The sequence below is a fragment of the Anabrus simplex genome, unplaced genomic scaffold (genome assembly GCF_040414725.1).
Source record: "Anabrus simplex isolate iqAnaSimp1 unplaced genomic scaffold, ASM4041472v1 ctg00000124.1, whole genome shotgun sequence".
Lineage (NCBI taxonomy): Eukaryota > Metazoa > Arthropoda > Insecta > Orthoptera > Tettigoniidae > Anabrus > Anabrus simplex.
Window position 1 is genome coordinate 527022 of NW_027130073.1, and position 26273 is coordinate 553294.

At 38.1% G+C, this 26273-nt stretch overlaps 1 protein-coding gene across 9 annotated transcripts in view; it reads right to left on the bottom strand.

Moving 5' to 3' along the window:
- LOC137503444 (uncharacterized) overlaps nt 1-26273 on the bottom strand; it is a 366746-nt gene that overhangs the window by 224207 nt on the left and 116266 nt on the right. For all 9 annotated transcript variants that reach the window (XR_011019125.1, XR_011019124.1, XM_068231027.1 and 6 more), the window contains exons 9-11: nt 24235-24265; nt 18338-18359; nt 3612-3642 (exon numbers count right to left, since the gene is read on the bottom strand). Coding sequence is in view for 7 of the 9 variants with exons in the window: in XM_068231027.1 (XP_068087128.1) it covers nt 3612-3642; nt 18338-18359; nt 24235-24265 (84 nt within the window). In the remaining 2 variants the exon portion in view is untranslated. The remainder of the gene's footprint in view (nt 1-3611; nt 3643-18337; nt 18360-24234; nt 24266-26273) is intronic.

Consider the following 26273-nt stretch of genomic DNA (forward strand, 5'->3'; position numbering starts at 1 on the left):
TTCCGGTGTATGGGACCCTCACTAGGATTACTCGATTCAAGAACTGGAAAAAATCCAAAGAAAAGCAGCTCGATTTGTTCTGGGTGATTTCCAACTAAAGAGTAGCATTACGAAAAAGGTTGCAAAGTTTGGGCTGGGAAAACTTGGGAGAAAGGAGACGAGCTGCTCAACTAAGTGGTACGTTCCGAGTTGTGGAGATATTGTGGAATGACTTCAGTAGACTAATAAGTATAAGTGGTGTCTTTGAAAGTAGGAAATATCACAATATGAAGATAAAGCTGGAATTCAAGAGGTTAAATTCGGGCAAATATTCATTTATAGGAACGGGAGTTAGGGTTGGAAAAACTTACCAATGGAGATGTTCAATAAATTTCCAATTTCTTTGCAATCATTTAAGAAAAGGCTGAGAAAATAGCAGATAGATAGCAGATACTGTAAACCCAGTATTTGACTCTGTTTTTAAGGCCTATACCATTTACATCCGTGATTCAAGGAACTGCAGTTTCTAATTATTATAGACTAGATGATGTACCCTTGCTTCGCTACGGGATTCTCAGAAAAACTGACTTTGTGGTTTTTCTAACTGAAGTCAGCATAGGTCATTACAAAAAATGTCTGTAGGAATGTAGCGATTAAAAGCAATGTTATCACATAAAATACCCGATCAAATGAAAAACTGCACATTTTCTCACTTTTAACAAACTGGAAAATCAAGTTGTGTAAAATAAATAAATGAAATGAAATGTCGTATGGCTTTTAGTGCCAGGATATCCCAGGACAGGTTTGGCTCACCAGGTGCAGGTCTTTCTATTTGACTCCCGTAGGCGACCTGCGCGTCGTGATGAGGATGAAATTGTGATGAAGACAAATGGCCCCCGTGCCATTGGAATTAACCAATTAAGGTTAAAATCCCCGACCCGGCCGGGAATCGAACCCGGGACCCTCTGATCTGAAGGCCAGTACGCTGACCGTTCAGCCAACGAGTCGGACAATAAATAAATAATAACAACGTAAAGAAGAAAGGAAAATTCACTTAAATACAAGAGAAGGGGCAAAGCATTAAGCGACTGTGGTGCCGATCTAACAGACCAAAGTATCAGAGCTTTAATTACCAGGCCACAGACAGCCGTGAACACTCCTCTGCCATTATTCCGTTAAATCTGCACACTGCTCATTCCAATCACTGCCTCAGATTAGGGATTGGATAGCTTGAATTCTATGATGAACCAGTGTGTTACGTACCAGTAGTATCAGAAAATTTATGAACCAGAGGTGAGGCATGCTAAAGAAGAAGTTATTTAACTTCCCAGCTACTTCCCGCCAATATTCATGCAGGCTGTTACACTCGGTACGACTGGGCGAGTTGGCCATGCGGTGAGGGGCACGCAGCTGTGAGCTTGCATGCAGGAGATAGTGGATTCAAACTCCACTGTCCGCAGCCCTGAAGATGGTATTCCGCGGTTTCCCAATTTTCACACCAGGCTACCCCTTAAGGCCAAGGACGCTTCCTTCACACTTCTAGACCTTCCTACCTATCGTTGCCATAAGACCTATCTGTTTCGGTATGAAGTAAAGCAAACTTTTAAGAAAATACTCGGTACGCAACAGTGAACTCATCTATCAGAGATGAGTGGCAACAGAAGATGGAAGGCACATCACAACAATCAATGGTCAATCTTATGTTATTGTTGATCAATTTTTATGAGTTTGATCCTTTTCCAAAATCTGTACAGATATTCAAAAAGAGAATAAAAAGCAACAGAGAAAATAAATGAAGTGTTACAGGGCATTCGACCAGTGCAGGTTATTGTAAATTTTAAAAAATGTGTGTGAATAAATTAATTCCATCCCCTGGTCTAAGGAGTGTAGGGGTGAAGTACAGTGGGGACTTCGAGGGCCTTGGGACTGCTACGGTAGCTGTGAAGGCCCTTCAGGAACTCTGAAAAGTGGTGGCAAAAGGGGCTCTGGTTAAGATGCAGCAGGTTGTTATGCTACTTAGGTTCCAGAATGATAATTAAAAAAAAAAAAAGTAAATAAATGCAATGTAAAGTTTAATCTTATACCAGTCGTATAGTATCATTTGAATTAATTCCATATACTGTATATCAGTTGACTATATTTGAAAGTAATACAGGAGATATTATAAGTAGAATTTTGTAAACAATATAAATTCATTAAGGATGAGCTGTGTGTTTAATGGAAAAAGTTGTTAGCGTAAATTGTATAATATTGTATTATAGGAAAATTTTCTTCTCTTGTTAATTTAATATTTAGTGCTTGACAATAATGTATTTTAGTGTACCATTTGCCACCAAGGTAGACACCTCATTTGCAAATAAAGAGATTTTGATTTTTTTTTTTAATATTGTAGGCCTTCACCTTAATTTTCTTTCGACTCTGTGATATTAGGGCATCTTATAAAATTATTTATAGTGTAGACTGTAGTTCCTTATTCTCCGGCTTTGCATATCGATTCTCACTAAATTCTGTTTACCTATATTCTCATGACTTGGTGCTGATATGGACTTAGTAACAAAAATCCAAATTCATGAATATCTCTCTGACCATAGCCAGTACGGTAACAATGTATAAGACATAAATGATTGGAAATTTAATACTACCTGTATAAAACTTTAGTTATGTAGTTTTTATTGATATGACCACTAATAACAAATACTTAAGAATTAAATTGAAGATCTTCTCCTAAACTACCATTTCACTCAGCGTGAATAAAATTATTTATGGCTTAGATTATAGCGATTTCTGACTTTGCATACTGATTTTCAGTAAGATACGGCCACTAATAACATAAATATTTGAGAATTAAATTTAAAGCCTTCCTCAAACTACCATTTCACTCAACGTGAATATAATTATTTATGACCTAGATGATAGCAACTTATTTCCCGACTTTGTATACTGATTTTAATTAAGATATGACCACTAATAACATACATATTTGAGAATTGAATTTTAGGCCTTCCCCTGAACTCAAAGTGAATACAATTATTTATGCCGTACATTATAGCGACTTATTCCCAACTTTGTATACTGATTTTTATTAAGATACGACCACTAATAAGATAAATATTTGAGAATTAAATGTCAGGCCTTCCCCTAAACTACTATTTTACTCAGCGTGAAAAAAATTGCTTATGGCCTAGATAGTAGCGACTAATCTGTGAATTTGCATACCGATTTTCATTAAGATAGGACCACTAATAACATAAATATTTGAGAACTAAATGTTAGGCCTTCCCCTAAACTACCATTTCACTCAGCGTGAATAAAATGATTTATGGCCTAGATTGTAGTGATTTATTCCCTGACATTGCATACCGATTTTCATTAAATTCTCTTCAGCCGTTTTCTCGTGATGCATGTACATACATACAGACAGACAGAAATTACGGAAAATTAAAAAGTGCATTTCCTTGTTACTGTGGATATGACTCACACAGAAATATCATTCTTTTTAAATTCTGAGCAATGTAAAGACAAAACTCTTATTTTATATATATGCATATGACAGTGACACAGATGGTTAGAAACAAAGATAGGAAACACAGAGTCATTCTTTACCAGTCTGTTGATATTCTGTAGCTACTTACAAAACATCGCTTGTACTACTGTCTGATAGATCTGAAACAAAAAAAATAAACGGTAATTAAAGAGATGAATTTTCAGCACCACTAACTGTTGATTGCTTCACCTTATATAGTCATAAGAAAGATACATTAAATTACCTTGTACCTTCCCAAATTATGAATTATATGGACCAAGTACTGTAAGGTATTGTAATGATAGTTGTATGTGGTTGTGTCTAGTTTTATGTGCTCTTTCATACTGGAAAATCAAGTTGTGTAAAATAAATAAATAATAACAACATAAAGAAGGAAGGAAAATTCACTTAAATACAAGAGAAGGGGCAAAGCATTAAGACAACAAAAGACTCTTATTTGGAATTGAACTGTCCAAGTATTAGTAAAGAATTTAAATATACGAGGCATGTTTTTTAAGTAAGTACCGTTTTGATATTCCGCCGATGCAGCGCTGGGGTCGGCATTCTGTGCATGCGTGCTGTGTACCTGCATCTATTGGCAAGGCTGAGACGCCATTATGGCAATAGTCGCCCTTGTGTACGTTTGTTGGCAAGCATTTGAAATGGTCTTGCCGATCGAGAGTCCCGCCGACTGTGAAGTCCGGTCTGTTATTCGTTTTCTGAGTGCAAAAGGTTTGAAAGCTATTGATATTCATTGTGAGATCTGTGCAGTTTACGGCCCAAACAATATGAGCGATGGAATAGTTAGGAAATGGGTTCGAGCATTTAAAGGTGGCCGCAAAGATGTGCATGATGAAGAACGGAGTGGGTGACCTTCAGTCATTAGTGAAGATTTGGTGCAGGTAGTTGACCGAGCAGTGAGAGAAAACAGATGCTTTATGATTACGTTGTAATCTGACGTGTTTCCTCAAGTTTCTCGAAGTGTTCTTTATGAAATTGTGAGTGAACGATTAAATTACCGAAAGGCGTGCTCACGCTGGGTACCGAAAATGTTGACGGAGGAGCACAAAAGCAAATGTTTGGACAGTGCCTTCCTGGAGCATTACCACGAGGAAGGTGATGATTTTTTTAGTCAAATTGTAACGGGGGATGGAACCTGGGTGGCCTACGTTACACCTGAATCAAAGCAGCAGTCTTTTGAATGGCAACATTCAATTTCACCCAAGAAAGTGAAGTTTAAGCAAACAATGTCAGCCTGGAAAATCATGTGTACCATGTTTTGGGACAGGAAGGGGGTGTTACTGGTGGACATTTTGCCCCGTGGTGAGACAATCAATTCAGCAATGTATTGTGAGACCTTAAATAAATTGCGCCCCTCAATTCAGAAAAAAAAGGCGTGGCATGCTCAGTAAGGGCATCGTTTTGCTTCATGACAATGCACGCCCACATGCGGCTCATCGAACCCAAGACCTCATCATATCATTTCGCTGGGAACAACTCTATCACCCTCCATACAGTCCCGATCTTGCGCCCAGTGATTACCACTTGTTCCTGCATTTGAAGAAACATGTGGCCAGCAAACGCCACGACGACGATGATGGTGTCAAGATGGCCGTGTTGCAGTGGCTGACAAATCAGGCGGCCAACTTCCATGAGGATGGTATGCAAAAGTTTGTTGTACGATATGACAAGTGCCTCAATATTGGTGGGAATTATGTTGAAAAGTAGAGTAATGTACAGGCTTTCATATTTTTTAAAAAATTGTTTAAAAATCTCTGTTTATTTTTCATTTATTTCAAAATGGTACTTAAAAAAACATGCCTTGTAGCAAGAAAGGAATGATAACACAAAATTCTGAAGGGTGTGGAAGGAAGTGAAGTAAGGATTAAAGAAGTTTAGGAACATTAAACTTAGAGGGAATACCTGGACTGAATTCACACAGAAGATGGACAAGAAAATTAAGAGAAATAGTTATAAACTAATGAGGATAAAGAGAATGAAAGACAAACCAACCACAGATGAGATGGTACAAAAGTCTGACAAGCTGTCAATTCAGTTCATGAATCAGAGCCACACGTTATAGGTAAGATGATGGAAAGGAGAATAGAACACAGACTGAGAACTATAAACGAGCCACAGCTTGAAGAAGAACAGTAGAAGCAACAGCACAAGAAGTCATCTCATATTTGTTGTTAAGATGATTATGCAGGAAACTGAGAGAAAAGAAAAGATATCATCAATGATGTCTTGAATATCAAATAGCATATAGGTGTACACGGGTGAATAAATTATGGGAATGCCTTACAAATAGAAGTCCACCAATATTGTGAATGTGTAATGTCAGAATGTTGTATAGTGCCTCCAAATATGTGATGGATACTCAGAATGGATTGACGCAAGACAAGGTATACAAAAAGTACAGTATGTGTTAACTCTCAACAGGTATCATTTGTCTATGAGATGGTTGCCAAACTCTCCTACGGCCATCCCCTCTACTTCCAAGGACCTATTGAATTTATAGTTATTTACAAGTCAAAAATAGTAGTGAACCTGGTGATCAGGAAAAACTGTGTGCTCTAACCAACATAGATTGTGGACATTAAAACATAAATTTATTTTATGAGTTTCCAGTAATTATGGTTACTTCACATGTTTGTAAAACACTGATGTAGCAGAGAAATTATCCCAGAAAGCTACCTTAAAGAAGTTTGAGAAAAATAAGAAGGTTGAATTCTTCCAAATGTTCTTCATTTTAAGATTTTTCTACTTTTTCTGAGGGTTTTTTTTTTTTTATTTTTTATTTTTTTATTTACATTTTGCTGACATGTGTTTGAAAACATATTTTCAAGGAATGAACTTCAAGAAACAACAGAAGTCTAGAAATTGTGTAATTTAATCATAAATGAAAATACCAGGTCAAAAGAGCAGTGGCAGCTCGTGACAAAATTTTTAGGGGGTTCACAACAACATTTTTGTTCATGTCTCAAATCAGCAAAAAAGTGACATAGGTACATAAATCACTTCACTAAAAGTTCCTTGTATGGTTCCTTTTTCACAAATAATATGGTAGAACTCTGTAACCGAGGTTCCGTTTTATACTAGACTAATCTGTTAGTGTAGAACAAAAGCAAAATTCATAATAACTTTACTACACTGCGAATATTGAAGGATGTGAGTACTATTCTTGGTTTTTAAATAGCACGAATTTCACCTGGGTGTTAGTGGCCTACCAAGCAACCGCTGGTCAGCCCGGTGGCCTGCAGATTATGAGGTGTCGTGCGGTCAGCACGACGAATACTCTCGGCCGTTATGCTTGGCTTTCTATACTGGAGCGGCAATCTCACCGTCAGATAGCTCCTCAACTATAATCACGTAGGCTAGTAGACCTTGAACCAGTCCTCAAATCGAGGTAAAAATCCCTTACCTGGCCGGAAATCGAACCCGGGGCATCCGGATAAGAAGCAGGCACGCTAATCCTACACTACGTGGCTGGTTGTGTTAGTATAGAACAAAAGTAAAATTCATAATAACGTTACTGTACTGGGAACATTGAAGGATGTGAGCACTATTCTTGGTTTTTAAATAGCACGAAATTCACCTGGGTATGACAAGAAGCATAGAAATAATGTGTATTGCATTTACCGGTCAATTTCTTCAAATAATAATTGTTTCCGAATTAACCCCAATAGTCTCCACATTACCTCGGTTAATCAGGGTTCTACTGTATCACATGTTAATTATTCTCGTCTTGGAAATTACAGACAACACTAGCATAGGGAATTCAATACTCGTGTTTTTGTGTGAATGAGAATTTTCATTTTTATTTATTTTTGCACTCAAATGAGCAAGGTCTGTGCACCCAGCTGAATTCCATACACTTCTTTCTTTGTTGAACAATAAACAGGGCAAACAAAAAAGTGCATTCTTATATCTACATCCACAGAGCCACTTGCGTTTTTCGTACATTTCTCTCTTAAACTTACGCCTATACTTGCGTTTGTCAGTTTTTGTAACTTTTTCGATACCGGTAATCAAACTGGTCTGTCCGGTCTAAACCTTTTAATTTCTAACTTATCCTGAGATTAATATTTCGCTAGTTAAAATTACCTGAACTGAATTCATTTCCTTTTACACAAAGAAGACCATGATTACAAACCATACAAGCAGAAAAAGATAAAACACTTATAACTGTTTTTCTGGACATAGAGAAAGCATATGACCATGTACCATGCAGGCATATATAGGAATGTTTGAGACATAAGAAAGTGCCCGATGACATCATAACACGAGTACAATGATTATATGATGAAACCAAATGTTGTGTCCAGGTCCAGGATGGAAGGTCAGGTTGGTTTGAAACGAAGAGTGGAGACCAGCAAGGAAGTTGTCTTTCACCACTTCTCTTCGTAATCATAATGGATGAAGTTTTAAAAGCAGTTAAGAGAAAGGATCCAACAACTGATGCCCTGGTTTTTGCTGATGATGTAATGGTATGGGGTGAGACAGAAGTTGAAGTACAAACTAGATTAGATCTCTGGCATGAAGCTTTTACAACCTTAGGTCTCAAAATCAGCAAAACAAAGACAGTTGGCTTGGTGATGAGTAAAAACTCTCCAACTGTTCATCTAAGAATTGGAGATGAGGAGATGGATATTGTAGACAACTTCCAGTATTTAGGTAGTGTTCTTTAATCAGACAATACCATACATCAAGAGATTAGCAACAGAATACAGAAAGCTTCCAAATTCTATCACGCTGTACGTTCAAATACTTTGGGATGAAACATTTTCGTTAGTTTCCAAGATCAGCTTGTACAAAATATATCTAGTACCTATACTGACGTATGGCCTGGAAGCAGCAACACTTACTGGACCAACAAAGAGTCGTCTTCAGGCAACAGAAATGAAGTTTCTCCGTTCTTGTCTACAAAAAACAAAAATGGATAAAATAAGGAATGTGGATATCCGACAACAGCTTGGATTGGAAAGAAGCTTGCTGGAGACTCTAGAAGTGAAGAAATTGCAATGGTATGGTCACATGAAAAGAATGAACCCTCACAGGACTCCTCGAACATACTTTGACCACAATGTTCCTGGGAAGAGATCAAGAGGAAGACCTCGTGATGTTTGGGAAAAACAGATAAGGAAGGACCTTGAAATTAGAGATGTGAACTGGCGTCGCATATATGAGCAGCATCTGTGGATGGATAGGACAAACTGGAGGAGGCTCGTACACAACCGCACCCGGCTTGCTGGAGCGAAGAAATTATGATGATGATGATGATGATGATGATGATGATGATGATGATGATGATGATGATGATGACAAGCAGAGAAGCAAAACACAACACTCAAATAAATTTCACAAAAAGATTTTCCACTCACAAGGTAAAGCAAACTTCTTCCCGTGATTGTGAACACCTGTTCACAACCAGCTAGAAAATGCCTATTAAGAATTACTAGCGAAATCCGCCGGTAATGTAATGCAATGCAATAGTAGCTCCTGGGAGGCTGTGACTAACCGTAATAGGGGAGGTGGCGGACCCTTGTGGTCAACTGTAATACTGCCATTGGTTTGAGGGTGGCTGTAGACGGCAAGGCACGTACCTTACCGTGCTCCTCACTAATGGGAATATCAGTGCATAAACCATGACGTCATCTACTTTGCGCATGCATATAGTCTTCAGCACAATAGCGCATTATCCAGTGTGCTCACTGCACTGTCAGTCAAAACGAACAACTATTGGTGTAACGGAGCGTCGATATAAGTCGAATGCTTTTGATCGATTGTCGAAATCAGGTCAAAAGAAAGTTTTAAATTATCCATGAATGTATAAAGATGTATTAAAACTGGGTGTTCACATGCTCATGTGCTCCTGAGAGCCCACCACCACTGCAAAAGAGTCTGGGTAATCGTTCCTATTGAAAGAGTGATTACCAGTACAGTGAAGAAGGAAAGAATCTCATATTTCTTTCACATCTTGTGACTGCCAGAAAATCAGATTTTTCAACAAGTGATGAGAAATCCTGGAAAGAAGACGGATCCATGAAATTCAGCAAGAGTGCAGATGCAGAGAACATAAATAAAATGAACACCGGTTTTAAGTCTCATAAATCCTGGAAAGAAGATGGATCCAAGAAATTCAGTAAGATAGCAGATGCAGAGAACATAAATAAAATTAACACCATTTTTAAGTCTCACAAATTTTCAGGAGAATTGACACATGTAGCAATTTCAGACAAACTGAGAAAATTATAATTGGAACAAATGAAGTACTGGGTAGATCAAAAGTACAACCTTCAAAGAGAAAGTGAACGTAGAATGACTCAACTAATCCAATGCAGCCGATAAAGTTAATAATAATATTAATAAAATACCTAGGTTCTGACAGACACTAGGTTATCAGTTACATACAAATATATATGATAACCAGTTGACAGTTGAATGACTTCAGTCCCCAATATCAACAAGCAGTTTAAAACTCTTGCTTATCAGATGAGAGCTAATCTGAACAGAAAGAGAGTGACTGAAATAATAACTGGACTTCAATATTAGTCACTACAAAACCATTGTATTGCCCATCAATGGATTGAACACATATACTAGTATCACATTACAGTAGGAAGAACAGAACTGATGAGATAATTTTCCTGATGTGAACAACTGGATAAGAAAAGACATTCAAACCTGTGATGAAATCATAGAGTGTAGCACCTAGTTTAAAATCTCCTGTGTCGGAAGCAATCAACACCAGTTACGACATTCAGCCTTAACTCCCAGAAATATTAGCTGTGGTGATGAAGACCCTGGAAACTAAAAGAACTAAAGAACATAGATGGATTTGAGGCAAAAACCTATTTTGTTTCTGAAGATATAACTTTAAATGAAGTTGTATGTAGAATTTTCATGTATTTATAAGGTTAGAAATGATGGTCCTATACTGCTTAAAAATGCCTAAATTGACGTTAAAATCTATACTGTATTTGCCTATATTCCAATTTTTATCCCTAAATCAATTTAAAATGTATTAAATTTATTATGTAAACTAAAATATTTGGTGACTCATTTTCAGTATCTTCAGCAGTATTTTCTTGAAATACTTTACAAACAAAATCTTAAAATTGTAGACCACACTTCTCAGAAGTTCTTAAGAACCACCCACAGTACATACGCTCATAGTCTGTGTGTCACGTAGACAATGTCCATTGACCTGATGGAAACGAAACTCTCTATTTCATTCTGTAAGAATCATTTCAGTGTTTCTGTTTGGTCAGCGTATGAATTAGGCTGAAGTTTTCTTCAATTAAACAGTGATTACAAGAGTTTCCCCCATTTCACATCGCACGACAAAATTATATTCGTAACGAGTTATATTCTGCGATGTTAGTAGCAAAGTGGTGAGTGAAATATTTGTTTAAATTTCCCCCTAATGAAATATTCCCCATTTAGCAAAATTAAAATGTTATTTTAATTGATGCCTATTAAAATACAGTACATAAAATTAAACTGCCTAAAATATATTTTTAGAACTTATTTTGATAATATGTGAGAGCCTATTTTAGGTACCAAAAATAAAATTCTTAGCACCTGAAAATCCCAGGCCTGATCATATTGGTCCAAGCACAGCAGGAATATAAAGAACCTGGAATTACAATATCTTCTATATTAGTTTCATTTATAATTTACTCCATTTGCATATAAATTGTGCTGAATTATTGGAAAAAGTGAACCTGTATGTTCCTCCTAGGTATACGAGATTAAATCAGCCCTTTGTAACAAACTGGCACAGAACAAACTATGCTTGTTTGCATAGAAGGATGAGAAATATGAATAAGTTGATATAGATACATTTGACTGTTCACACTCTCACCTTAGAAAAAAGCTAGAATATTAAATGTACTAAAATCTTAATCATTAGGTAACCTAGCCTATTTGTCATACAATGCACTATAATGAGATCATTTGATATTTACATTACCAACTTCTATTTTATGCCGTATGCAAAAATTTCTTAGTTACATATTAGCAACTATGGAACATGGTTTTATGCCGTCAATAAATTATTATATTATATTATATTATATTATATTATATTATATTATATTATATTATATTATATTATATTATATTATATTATATTATATTATATTATATTACAATCAGCCAGTTCTCTCAATAACTGATGTGGCCTCTTGAAGTCTGAAACTTAGGTATTTAGGTGTTGCATCCACTTCCAGCGATCTTGAGCGATGTTTTGCCAATTAACTCCGGTGATTTTATGGATGCTCCTTGTCCCAGTGATCTGGTGGCTTTCCTCGTGGTCTCAGTTTATCTCTTGAGCTCCATTCGAGAACAACCTTGGTCCATCTGCCATCCCTTCTTCGGGCCACATGTCCTGCCCATTGCCAATTCAAGGTTGAAATTCTCGTTATGATGTCAACAACATTTGTGACTGCTCTTATGTCATGGGCCCTCTTTCTATCTCTTCTGATAAACCCAAGCATAGACCTCTCCATTCCTCTCTGGGCAGTTCTTAGTTTCCGTTTAGTGAATTCATTCATTGTCCAGGTCTCACAGGCATAGGTCATAATAGGGAGAATGCCTTCTATTCAGTGTAACATTCTATAACTTCTTCTACAAGGCATACAGAGACTTTCACAAAATCTCTGGAGGTTTCCTACCTTAGTTCAGGGATCATTCTCATATATGGTAAGGAGAACACCTGCATTAATTTCTGAAAAACGTTAGCATCCACATGAGTTTAGAAACCCAAGACCTTGATTTTCCAGTCAAGAAGAAAAGTGTTAAACATCTTGCTAAGTAAAGGAATAACTTGCTTCAACAATGACATCAACAGTGTTAAATAGCTTAAGTCTGTAAAGATAAGATATAATATCAGCCAATTCTACAATTTCACCAACTGTTTACCTGTGATATAATGGTTGAATATGTATCATTTTATATTTAGGGTTGCATGTGGAAAGGGGGACAGTGGAATCGTTCAGCAGTTTTATTATTATTATTATTATTATTATTATTTTTTTTTAATACATCGAGTTGAGCCTCTATGGACTGCGTGGTAACAACCAACTTCATTTTAGTGTCTAGGTCTTGTTCTTGTTCCGGCTTTGACTTCCTGCCAGTATCTTCTGAGCCCAGCGATGAGTGCCTGTTTATGCTCTTCAGACAAAGGTCCTTTCCGTCTTCTGGAAGTTGATGGCATTTTGAAACCTTGATACTTGTTCACCAATCTTCTGAATGCATTCCTGTCATGAATTTCTTGGTCTGAAATACCAATCTGCCTCAGATCTTTTTTGCATTCCTGGAACCATCTCGGCCTTGTCGCCTTAGATTGAATAAAATTCCATATTCTTTTTGTTAATCGATCATCAGTCATCCTCAAGAGATGACCGTAAAATAGTAGCCATCTCTTCTTAATTGACGCTGTGAGAGGTTCTGTCGTGCTGTACAAATCCTCATTTGGTCTCATTCGCCACTGTCCATCAACCCACCTATTACCAAGGATTTTTCTTAGTATCCTGCGTTCTCTTTTTTCCAGCCTGTCAGCTTGACCTTTACTACTTAAGGTCAAAGTTTCAGACGCATATAATCCCTCAGGTTTTACAACTGTGTTATAGTGTCAGAACTTGGCCCCTATACTCATATAGAATTTTTATTATAGATATTCTTTGTCATTTGGTATGCCTGGTCTAACTTCCTCATCCTGACATTGATTGCTTCCTCTTCTAATCCATTCTGCTGGATGACTTCACCAAGATATCTGAAATTCTTGACACGACTGATTTTTCCAAGATTAGAGATCATCCATTCAGGTCCATCACAGATGTTTGTCATATATTTTGACTTTGGAATAGAAATATAGAGTCCTACCTTTACAGCAACTTCTGACAGCCTATTGATCTTGTTGACTGCTGAATATATTAATAATCTTGACCATAGTGGCCGGTATTTGGATCCGTATTGACTTAATAACAGCAAATATGTTGGAGGATGGTCCGCCTAGTCAATACTATTTATTATTTACCTTTCACCTTAACATCTAGTACATGTTTCGAGAACATTTGAATGGATGAAAACCATAACGGTATAAGTGACATTTAAAAAAAATGAGTTAAGTGCAGAATGTAACTCCGGGAGGATGTACCTTTTCACCAGCAAAGAGATACAAGTGATAGCGGTAATATTCTGTGCTCTAGTGATGGGTGGTATAACTACAAATAACATGCTTTATATGAGTGTCAAGATGTTTAAATGCCTTTTTCTCTGAATGACCAAAATGCTACTTATACCGTTACACCGTTATACCGTTATACCGTTATGGTTTTCATCCATTCATTTGTGCATTCTCTTCCTCAGCTAGTGGATTAAAATTCAGTATACAATAAGACCTGATAAAATAGGGGGGCCCCCATTAAAAATTCAAAACTATGATTATAATGTAACATTTTTAAAAAAAATTAATTTTTTTTAAATTTAATTTTTTAAATTTTTTTAAAATGTTACATTATAATCATAGTTTTGAATTTTTAATGGGGGCCCCCCTATTTTATCAGGTCTTATTGTATACTGAATTTTAATCCACTAGCTGAGGAAGAGAATGCACAAATATTCTAGAAACATGTACTAGATGTTAAGGTGAAAGGTAAATAATAAATAGTATTGACTAGGCGGACCATCCTCCAACATATTTGCTGCCGAATTTATGTTGTTAGTAAAAATGGCCAGATCATCCGCAAAGGCCAGGCAGTCAATGTACACCCCTTTGTGCTTAGGACCAAGTCCGAACTGATCTTCATTTGTTTCTTCTTGGTCTAATAACTTCCTCCACTCTCGAATGACTTTTTCCAAAACACAGTTGAAGAGGAGTGGGGATAGTCCATCTCCCTGTCTTACACCCGTTCTGATTGTAAACGGTTCTGAGATCTCACCCATAAATTTTACTTTCGACACTGTGTTGGTTAGAGTTTGTTTGATCAAATTTCTTGACGTATTGTCCACTACAAACTGTTCCAAAATATTCATTAATCACTCCCGGTCAATGGAGTCATATGCTTTCTGAAAGTCAACAAATACAACCACATAGCTGTGCCCTCCTGTCTTCTTGTACCTGATGATGCTCTTCAGGTTAAAGATATGTTCTGGGCACGAATGGCTTTTTCTGAAGCCAGCCTGATATTTCCCCAATCTGTTGGTCAAGATGAGTTTCTATTCTGTTCTGAACTGCTTTGAAGAAAATCTTATAGGGAACAGATACTAATGAGATGCCCCTATAGTTATTGACATTCTTTTTATCACCTTTCTTGTGCAGAAGGTGGATTAGTGCTGACAGCCATTCAGTTGGTATCATCCCAATTCTCCAGATATCTTCAGAAAGCTTGACTAGTACATCTAGAGTTTCATCATTTGCCAGCTTCAGTAGTTCTGCCACTATCGAATCTTCACCAGCTGCCTTATTATTCTTTAAGCTGTTTATAATCTGTTTGATCTCCTCTTTACAAGGAGGGAGGGAGTTGGGTAGTTTGTGGATCGGGTCACACACAGGGAATCTTTCTTTTGGTTCCTCACAATTAAGAAGGTTTTCGAAGTACCGAGATATGATCGTACAGTTTTCTTTGTTGGTCAAGCCCAGCTTTCGATTTTCATCTCTAAAACAAAGGCTGGGGGCTTGGTACCCTCTCAAATTAGTCTTGAATGTTTGATAGAAGTCTCTGGAATTGTTTTTCCGGAAATCCTGATCGATCTGTTCTAACTGCTGTTTCTCATATAGTCGCTTGGCCCTTCAGAAAGTTCTGGCTGCTTCTTTTCGAGCTTCACGGAATACATCGAAATCTTCAGATCTTCGGGTCGAGTTCCACATTTTCCAGGCATTTGTTCTTTGGGTCAGCACTTCATCACAGACCTCATTCCACCATCTATGCTTTCTCTTCTTAGCTGTCAGGATTGCAGTATTAGCTGCTTGTTGGATCTTGGAGGCGATGTCCATCCATTTATGAGATTCAAATGTCAGTTGCTGGTGGTATTGTTCTAAGACATTTTGATTGATTTTTAACTTTCCAAGGTAGTATTTATAGATTCTGTTTCCTGGTTTCAGGGCCTTATTGAGAGGAATGAAATTAATTTTGATCTTGGAGAGGTAATGATCGGAATCAAACTGAGCACCTCTCTGCACTTTAAAGTTCATTATTTCCTTAATCACTCTCCTGGATATTGCTACATGATCAATCTGTTTCTCTCCACACACACACTGCCTGGTGATCGCCAAGTATTTGTTTGCTTGGCTTGTGTTTGTAGAATGATGACATTATCTGAAGATTGAAGGTACGACACAGATTGACGAGTCTTATACCATTTCTATTAGTCATTTTGTGAGCAGGATAGTTTCCAATTGTTGATCTGAATTGTGGTTCTATTCCCAGCTGAGCGTTAAAGTCACCTAATAAGATCTTTATGTTCTTAGATGGTATTTTCTCCAACTGTTCTTCAAGAAGGTCCCAAAACTGTTCGACTTTCTCAGGATTATGTCTGTTGTCCTCATTGATTATTGTTGTTGTTGTTATTATTATTATTATTATTATTATTATTATTATTATTATTATTGTTGTTGTTGTTGTTGTTGTTATAATAAAGAAAACTGATTTTGGTACTGCACAGAAAGATGTAAACAGGGACTCATTGTGCACCCTGTGGAAGAACTGGGTGTTTTGTTCTCATGTCTTGCTGGTGGCAGAAACAAGTCATGTTTCTGGCATCCTGCAGAACATTAGAGAATGTGGGAAGGGCACCAGAAAGAATTTTGTGGTCTGGCAGGTGTCAAAGTGTCCTAGCAATTGTCAGAGCATGTGAAAACTACCACCCTCATGGTAAAAATGAGCTCAGATTACTTGTTAAAATCATGCACATGATTGATCGATTGGTTTCCTTGTTTAGGAAGGGGATGCGTGCAGACTAAAGGGGGTTTGTCTTCATATTCTGAAATGCAAAGCGAATATCGTCTATTCACAACTTGATCCTCTGTGAAGGTGGACGTGTCTGTTCCAAGTTCTCGCCCCAAGGGGGCAGTCTCAGCCTAAGTTACGGGATAATGTAAGTTTTATTTACTTTAGCACGTCTTAAGCTGTTCAGTTGCAGGAATTTGACGGGGCAGTCTCGCATCTTCGATTACGTAATTTATTTGAAAAAGCGCTTTACAGCCCTTTGACAAATTTTTATTTGGAAACAGGCAACTTTACCATATAAATCATAATATAAAAGAATGTTATTGTATTTTTCCTTGTGCCTGTCTTGGTAGAACAGAGCTAGCCCACTGAACAAAAGGAATTGTCAATTCTGATGTAGACTTTTAGTTGCGGGGTCATATCCTTAAAATCCCCTTGATGTTCGTTAGTTCACTTGTATTTTCAAAATTACAACTGTTTGACCTTAGTTTTAGAATGGTAAATTCCTTTATATCACTTTTAAACTGTCGGTGTTCATTTGGCGCACAGAACATCATCTGGGCTCTGAGGGAAGGGCTACCAAGCCTCTCGTGCCTGCAAGTACAGTTGTCATTTTGGTCATCTTCAATTGTTTCTCAGTCTTAAAGTAATGTAATTGTTTTATAGTCCTAGACCACAAGGGTGACAAGCGTCACCGTATTTATGAGAAGGCGAAGATTTTAGGGGAAAAACAAAACAAAGAAAACAAATTATGTATCTTCAAACCATTTTCCGAGTGTCAACGAATGGTGTAAATGTCTATTAATACAGTTAAGCTACATGTTTTCAAAATTCATTTTGAAGGTTAGGATGTTATTTAATAAACGTAAGGAGTTATGCTTAGAAAAATTGGTAACATTAATGATACATCCACCGCACGAAGCCATGTCCATAGAATTACATACGTATTCTGCATCAACAATAGACAGTTGCACTGCTGCCTAGATCTGGAGGCGCTATGTACCAAGAAAAACGTAGTAGGCTTTGCTACTATCAGTTGCTTCATTTTCTGACCACTAATCCACATAGAATGCCCTGATGTAGTAAGGTGAGAAAGAAGGTAATTTTGGTCCAGGGCTCACTACCCTAACGAATCCAGACCAATGGTCACGGCTCTCACCTTTGCTTGTCATCATATCAATGGTTTTGTCGAGACCCTACCCTAACCTATCCAGACCAATGGTCTTGTCCAGCTCCTACTTTCAAGAATCCAGATCAGTGGTCTTGTCCAGGTCTTACACTAACTAGTGCAGAACAATGGTATTTCCTCAGGTAACTAGAGGCCCAAGGCCGCTTCATGGCTCTAACCTGGAGGTTTACACACTCAGACCCCCTTTGCTTGTCCTCCTATCACTGGTCCGTGGCTTTAAACTGGGGACTTACGCCCCCAGACCCCCTTTGCTCACTGATGATCTAATTCCTAAGTAGAGTGGTTGGCAGCATTGTGCTTCGTCGTCTGCGAGAAATAAACATAAGACAGTGATACCGCGCATAGATATTGGTGATGCAAGTGGTAACCGTGGTACTAATATTGCGTGAACACCACTATAATTTAAATTTAATAAAGGTTATTTTAAGAAACCTGATAACCTTATTTGAGAGTTAATGCACTACCAGTTTATGATCCTGGCAGGGTATGTACAGCATTCTTCCACATATCCTGTTGGCTGTCTGTTCATTTTAGTTGTCTTTGTTAAGTGTATTTTGTTTATCTTCCTTTGTTTGTTTATTATGTTACCATTTTTATGTGTATAATGTTACCACAAGTTACAGAATATTTGACCACTCTGAATTCTCTGTAGTATCCTTACTGCATGAAATGTTTAAACTAAATACTCACCTTGGCCTGTGGCTCCAGGTCCCTGCAAAAAATGAAGAGAACATAATGTAGAAAATTACCACAAACAAAATGACTAGCTGAAAGAATGCCCAATTACCGTTGCAATGGCACTGTGTATATGCATAAAGAAAGAACTAACAGTGTACATAGACCTGTACAATACACTCCCATGGGAGACTATGAAAGCTGGCATTGAAATATCAGCAGAATATTTTGACACTAACTCACAGATTCACAGGGCCATCAACCGGGAAATACAGTTAAATGCAACAACCAAAGCACTGTATTCTTTTAATAAATAATTATTAAAGGCAAATAAAGGATTTATTCATCATCATCATCTTCCTTCCAAGTATTGGGCCATGTGTCCTGTTACGGTCTTGCATTTTCATTTTTTTTTTTTTTGCAAGACATGAAAGTAATCAAATGTCCCTCCGACGGGTTGCTAGCCTGAAGGAAGTAAAGGATTTATTGAAATAAATAATGTTCTGTTTCTGGCTCATAAAGAGCAACCAAGTGCAATTCTGCTCATAAGTTGATTGCACAGAGACATCTACCAGGCTGGCATCAAATGATTTGCAGATACAGTTTTCACAAGGCACTGTGGAATACAGTTAAATGCAATGAATGCAGAATCTTGTTTTTCAAATAAATGAATATTTTAGGTGAATGAAAGAATACTGTAAAATAAATCATATTTTTCTAGCAATCCTCTGATGGGGACCTTTTTCTCCATGTATTAAGGTGATAGTATCAATGTTTTCTCAATATTCTGCATTACATGATTAATCATTTTTTTCCCTTGTGTTGTAAGTTAGGCTGGTCCTGTCATGGAGGCACTACCAAATACTTTAATACACCAATACTGGACAGCTCCATCTCAACAGCATTGAGTGGAGTGCGAACAGCGACGGTGGTGACATCTAGCATGTTGGTGTGAACTGCATACTTGTCTATGCCACAGTTGAGAGGAATGCACTACACTCATTGGAAATAGTTTTGTTAAAATAATTGAAAAATCACAATAATTAAGAATGAAATTTTTAAAAAAATGAAATGCCTCCTTCGTAAACCTCCAAACGAGCATTATATTAACCGTGCCTTTCGCTATGTCTTAAGAGTTATAAAGCAGAATTTGTTTGAGTATCCACCCAGCCTCTGGGGGAAATATTTAACAACTACTCTCTCCTCTTCTTTCTAGCCTTTTCTCAATTACCTAGCGGCGTGGAGGGATATATACCGCACTTACTATTGCGTGTTTCTGTGGTTGTTTTTTGTATGATGTGTTGTATATACTTGAAGACGCGTATAAATACGAACACAAATCCGTAGCTCTCGATCTACAGGAATTAACAGATGCTATTAAAATCTCCAACTCAGCCGGGAATCGTACCAGGTGCATCTGAACCGAAGGCCAGTACGCTGGCCATTCCATGGTGGTGATTATTTTAAGAGAAAGTCCAAGTGGCCAGCCATCCTCTATTAACACTAATCAGGAGGGAATTTGAAGAGATCAAGCACTCCGAAGAATTAAGGTACCGGTATCATAAATAGGTGAGGACGAGAGGGAAAGGGGGGGGGGGGGCGAAGCGCTAACCATTCAGCCAAAGGAGGCAGATAACTTAGCAACGTCCATGATTTATTAAGATTCTGGGAAAGAGAAGCTGTAATTAAGGAACAGGAATTTTGGTCCATTATTTCGACTTCATATTCTTCTTCGGTACGGCTGATCTTCCCGAACTCTGCAGGGGAACTCACCTCACGGTGCTATCTCGCTTTTGCTGTACTTCGAATTTTCTGTTTTACCTATCAAGACAGAAATACATAATATATATATAAAACACATATTGGGATTACGAAAGTGAACTACGATGTTAGTGATAAGGAAGAAGTGTTCAGAATTTCCTAAAGTCTCTTTCACAAATGTATGCATGAAGAATTACCATACACACGTATTAAATTAGTTGGACTGGTGCTCAGGCCTATACCAATAATACACTGAAATAATTTTCTTACGCCGGGCTGAGTGGTTCAGACGGTTGATGCGAAGGCCTTCTGATCCAAGTTTGGCAAGTTCGATCCTGGCTCATTCCGGTGGTATTTGAAGGTGCTCAAATACGTCAGTCTCGTGTAGGTAGATTTACTGGCATGTAAAAGAATTCCTGTGGGACTATATTCCGGCACCTCGACGTCTCCGAAATCTGTGATGTACTTAATGCTACATAAAGAAAATTATTATTATCATTATTATTATTATTATTATTATTATTATTATTATTATTATTATTATTATTATTATTATTATTATTTGCGAATGAGCCCATACGGACTACGCAAAGTACTTAGAGACAGGCATTTTCATTATATTATTATTATTATTATTATTATTATTATTATTATTATTATTATTATTACCAGGCGAGTTGGCCATGCGTTTAGGGGCGCGCAGCTGTGAGCTTGCATCTGGGAGAGAGTGGGTTGGAACGCCATTGTCAGCAGCTCTGAAGATGGTTTTCCGTCACACCAGGCAAATGCTGGGGCTGTACCTTAATTAAGGCCACGGCCGCTGCCTTCCCATTCCTAGGCCTTTCCTATCTCATTGTCGCCATAAGACCTATCTGTGTCGTAGCGACATAAAACAAATAGAAAAAATATGGTTATTTTCTTACAGTAAAGAAGAGGTAACTGGATTCGCTATGTGCTTTACGTCGCAATGACACAGGTATGTCTTATGGCGACGATGGGATAGGAAAGGCCTAGGAATTGGAAGGAAGCAGCCATGGCCTTAATCAAGGTACAGCCCCGGCATTTGCCTGGTGTGAAAACTGGATTCGAAACTCATGGCCTTCAATTTTCAATATCAAGACTACCGCGATAACCATTACGCTACAGGCCCACAAGTTTTTGATTGTGAAATTTATGGTACTGTTTAACAATGTGGGCCCTCAAGTTTGAGTGTACTAGAGCTCCGTGTTTGTTAATATTATTGGTTGTATGTCTCACTAACATTTCAGTACAGTATTTGATTTATTTTCTTAATATAAGGGGCATAGAATGTAACCTCAACACAGATGCGAGGTCATTACTTTTTTTAAATACTTGCGTTCCTTATCAGTTCCCATGCCCATTATGTTGCTGGGTAATTGGTTCACCGCGTAACACTTTCCTTGGAATATAACTGCAATGTAAGGTTATTTAGTGACAAACACTGATACATTATAAACAACACGGCAGTGCGCCAAGAATCATACAGGTGGCAATATGTTATTGAAGAGTCGGTCACACCAAGCCATGTAGGTAGCAGCACTATCGACTTTCTCGCTGAAAACAGCAAGCTGTCCGGTATTGTCGTAATAAAGTATTTGGCACTACACACTACTAGAAAAGAGCTGCTAGCAGCACTTCTCTACTGAGGAAGCATCATACAACTTAAGCCGTTGGTTTTCATACACAGCTTGACACCTGGCGCTGAGTTGCTGGCTTGCTTGCTTGCTTTCTTTCTTGCTTTCTTTCTTTCTTTCTTTCTTTCTTTCTTTCTTTCTTTCTTTCTCTCTCTCTCTCTATCTCTTTACACTCAATCTCACCGTTAGCTTAACTGCTATACTGTACCAAATTTAGCCAAACACTACAGAAATCAGATGATATAGATGTTGATTCCCATAGGGAATCTGAAATATTTGTTCCGAATGAGTAAATTTATAATACCAATATATAAATTTTCCAGCTAACTCATTCCTGTTTGCCAGCGTTTCGCCCCCGTGTGCTCATTCGGAACAAATATTTCAGATTCCCTATGGGAATCAACATCTATATCATCTGATGGCCAAGCAGGCATCAATTTTTGATAAGGAGACAAAGTCTCTCATAGTGCATTGGCACTGCCGGTGGCTACAATTAGCCTACGCAGTGGCCTCCACGGTATGTACTAGCCAGCGTCTTGGTAGGTGTGCTAGGTACCAACTGATGAGCCCAGTCTAGCACACGGGGGCGAAACGCTGGCAAACAGGAATGAGTTAGCTGGAAAATTTATAATGTTCAATAACGGACCATTTAGATTGGTATTATAAATTTACTCATTCGGAACAAATATTTCAGAGGGAATCAACATCTATATCATCTGATGGCCAAGCAGGCATCAATTTTTGATAAGGAGACAAAGTCTCTCATAGTGCATTGGCACTGCCGGTGGCTACAATTAGCCTACACAGTGGCCTCCACGGTATGCACTAGCCAGCGTCTTGGTAGGTGTGCTAGGTACCAACTGATGAGCCCAGCCTAGTACACGGGGGCGAAACGCTGGCAAATAGGAATGAGTTAGCTGGAAAATTTATAATGTCCAATAACGGACCATTTATATTGGTACTACAGAAATCATGTGTACTTACTGACTGCAGCTGTGCTACTGACATTGTAGTTCATCTCAGAAGTTCAGAATGATGCTTAATTGAAAGTGGACTAACATCAATGGACACCAAAGAAGTGAAGTAGTCTTCTTCATTAGAAAATTTAACTATCGAAGTATAGTAGTGAAGGAATGTTTTCAGAAGCCCACTAGTCATGTTTTCACACTATTAATTACATTCATAATTTTGGTTAATTTCAGTTTAATGCCTCATTTCATTTAATTAAAAAATATACCTAAATTTCAAATTATTAATGAAATAATAAAATTTCCTAAGTATATTGGAATATTTCTTTTTTTATAAATATTTATTGCAATTTTGCAAAATACTTGTCGCTACTAATTACGTTCTAATAACGGAAAGAAAACTGACAGTTCAGAGCAATACAATCATAACTAGCATTTTTGAAATAATTGAAATACACTAGTGACAATTCATATTTTACTAACTTCAAAGTATAAGTAGTCTGCATGGTGTGTCGACTTCCCTGTAATAGCCTTGTCAGATAATATTTACCAAGAATGATGAGGGTAGCACTGAATAATTCTTAAGGACGTTGTAGATAGAAAGTGTCATTAGAAGGAAGTCATGGATAGTCCTAGCATCAATGTATTTGGAATGTTAATTCAATTTTTTTTACTGTATATCTACTCATAATGGAGATAATGTTGGAAATAGAACTAGGTCTAAGACAATGCTTGGGTATCAAGGAAAGTTGTTCATGGATTGTCATAATTTTAGATAAAAAGATGAACTGAATGATTACCATAGAATGTTTAAATAAAATTGAGGGAAGTTCATATTCTACTGAAATGATCTGACCTGTACTCCAGTTAGCTGAGGCATCAACCAGCCTCAAGCCATATAAAGATGAATTATCTGAAAATTACGGTGCAGAAATCTGTAAGATTAAAAAAAAGAAGGAAGTGGTTAGACACTGTGCAAAGAGACCGGAACCACTCTGAAACTACAGCCTAAGCTTGACAGAGATGTCATGTCAAGAAGATGGACCACCAGACAGCAGTCTAGGAGTGCTTCCAGACTTCTGAGAACAAGACACAGGGATAGACCAATAGAGAAGTAGACTGAACAAATGAGAAGAATGAGGGTTTGATCCAACAGGATGTTGTCTTAAGAGTAGATAAAGTTCATTTGCCCCACTCAGATAAATGGATTCTGCGGATGGTGAATGTGATATCATTTGAAAATTGGATTTAGTAGTTGCCGATACTTGGTGTGTTAGGATCAGGCATTGCACTAGTACTGTAGCACTTCCGAAATTGTAAAACCCTTCCTTATCTCTGGCACTGTCTGTTCTTCTTTGGTCTTTAAAAATGATTGGTGCACATCATTCATTTTCTATGGATAAAATTTCTCGGGTAAGTTAATCATTTTCCTTATTTTTATTTAAGAGATATAAGGAAGATCTGGGTTAAGCAATAACTACTGTAATAATGGCCCATAAAAATCATACTATTATTATCTGTTACTTACCTCACACAAGAAAATTGGTATTTCTTTAATTCTGAAAGAGAAAATAGCATATAATTATAAACAGCACCATGGTCAGATATTTCTGGGATCTTTGGTCCCTGGCTCATTCTGCATATTGGCCAAGGTTTAAGGCCAGATACCCTTGCTGATACCACACGCCCAGGATTGACTTGCAATTGAACCTTGGTATCAGGTTGCCTGTGGTTGAAGTCATTAGATATATCATCACCAATAAGCCTTATCTGTGATTCCAGTTCTTTACTCATATCATTTATATACTTAAGAAAACATTAATCTACAATAATACTGCCTTGTGGAACCTGCCTTTTAATAATTACATGATCTAATAATGCTTCACCAAATCTATTTCCCTGAGATTTGTTTTCTAGAAATTTAGCCACCCATTCAACTACCCTTTTGACTAGTCCAGCAGTACTCATTTTCACCATCAGTCTGCCACGATCCATCTTAAAGTCATAACCATAACAACCTACCACCATAGTCACTTGTTTGGGTTGAAAGCAAGCAGCTAAGCAACTTCACTTATCACCCCCGCCTCCCAAATGGCTGAAGTGGATCGATATTTATCTTTTAGTGTTGAATCTTAGGTTCAAATTTTGGTGACTGAATATGAATCTTTCCCTGTTTGATTACAGACAAGACATGTTTCTCCATACTTTAAATTAATAAATAATATTTTAGTTAGTGTTACAAATCCATTATTACACTAGGGTCGAAAAGTTAAGCATAAGTTACGAGTAAGCAGGGTAACAAGAAATAGACCGCAAATCGCACGACATATGCATCTACCAACCTTATGTGTTCGCTCTGTATAGGAAAGGAGTGTTCCCTGCTTTGACTAGCAGCGTAACCGCAACGTAAACACAGCCAGTGCCTGCGCCCCATATTCCCTCAGTTGTGTTTGCTTTGTTGTAGTGTGCGGAGTGTAGCCTTGTGGTGAATGTGACAACATAATGGTACAACAATGCCATTTGGACCCTGTTTTGCAGGGTAGAATACTCGGTCGCTGGAAGCAGGCCAGACACAGACCGAAGTCGCCGTATCCTTGAATGTGCCACAAAGTGTCATTTCCAGGCTTTGGAGATAATTTCGAGACACAGGAGATGCTAGTCGTAGGCCAGTACCAGGTCGACCAAGGATAACCACCACACAGCAGGACCGATATCTGTTCTTAACCGCCCAACGAAATCGGAGTGGATCTGCAAGACAATTGTTGGCGGAGATTGCAGCCATCTCAGGGATTGCTGTTTCCCAGCAAACTGTGTACCGGAGGCTCAGAACAACAGGGCTGTTTGCCCGACGTCCAGCAGTATGGGTCCCGCTCACTCCAGCACAGAGATGGGCCCGTTTACTGTGGAGCTCTCAACATCAAAACTGTACCATGAATGAATGGAGGCATGTGCTCTTCACAGATGTATCCTGCTTCAGTTTGCAGAACGATTCCCGTTGCACATTAATCTGGAGAGAACTGGATAGCCGATATAACCACAGGAATCACAGGAACATCATGGTGCCATGGTGTGGGGCGGCATCATGTTGAATGGCTGTACGGACCTGCACATCTTCATGGGTGGTCCGAAGAACACTGTTAACACTCAGAGATACAGGGATGAGGTACTGAGACCACATGTTCGACTCTTCAGAGGTGAGGTTGATCCAGACTTCCTCTTAATGGACGATAATGTCCGAAGACATTTATCGCATGGACTGGCCAGTGAGGTCTGAGGATCTGAATCCTATAGAACATGCCTGGGATACATTGGGGAGGTGAATTGCATCCCGTCAGCCTCCACCAAGGACCCTCCAAGACCTTCGCATTGCCCTTTCGGAGGAATGGGGTTGACTGCCCTAAGAGCTCTTGGACCATCTGATAGAGCGCATGCCACGTCGCTGAGAAGCATAGATGGCTGTTAGGGGTAACCATACACCCTATTAACAGCATATTTTGTTGTGGAAGACATTGTCAATTTTGCTAGTTGTTGTCAAAGACGTACCTTAGCTATCAGAACCTTTCTGAC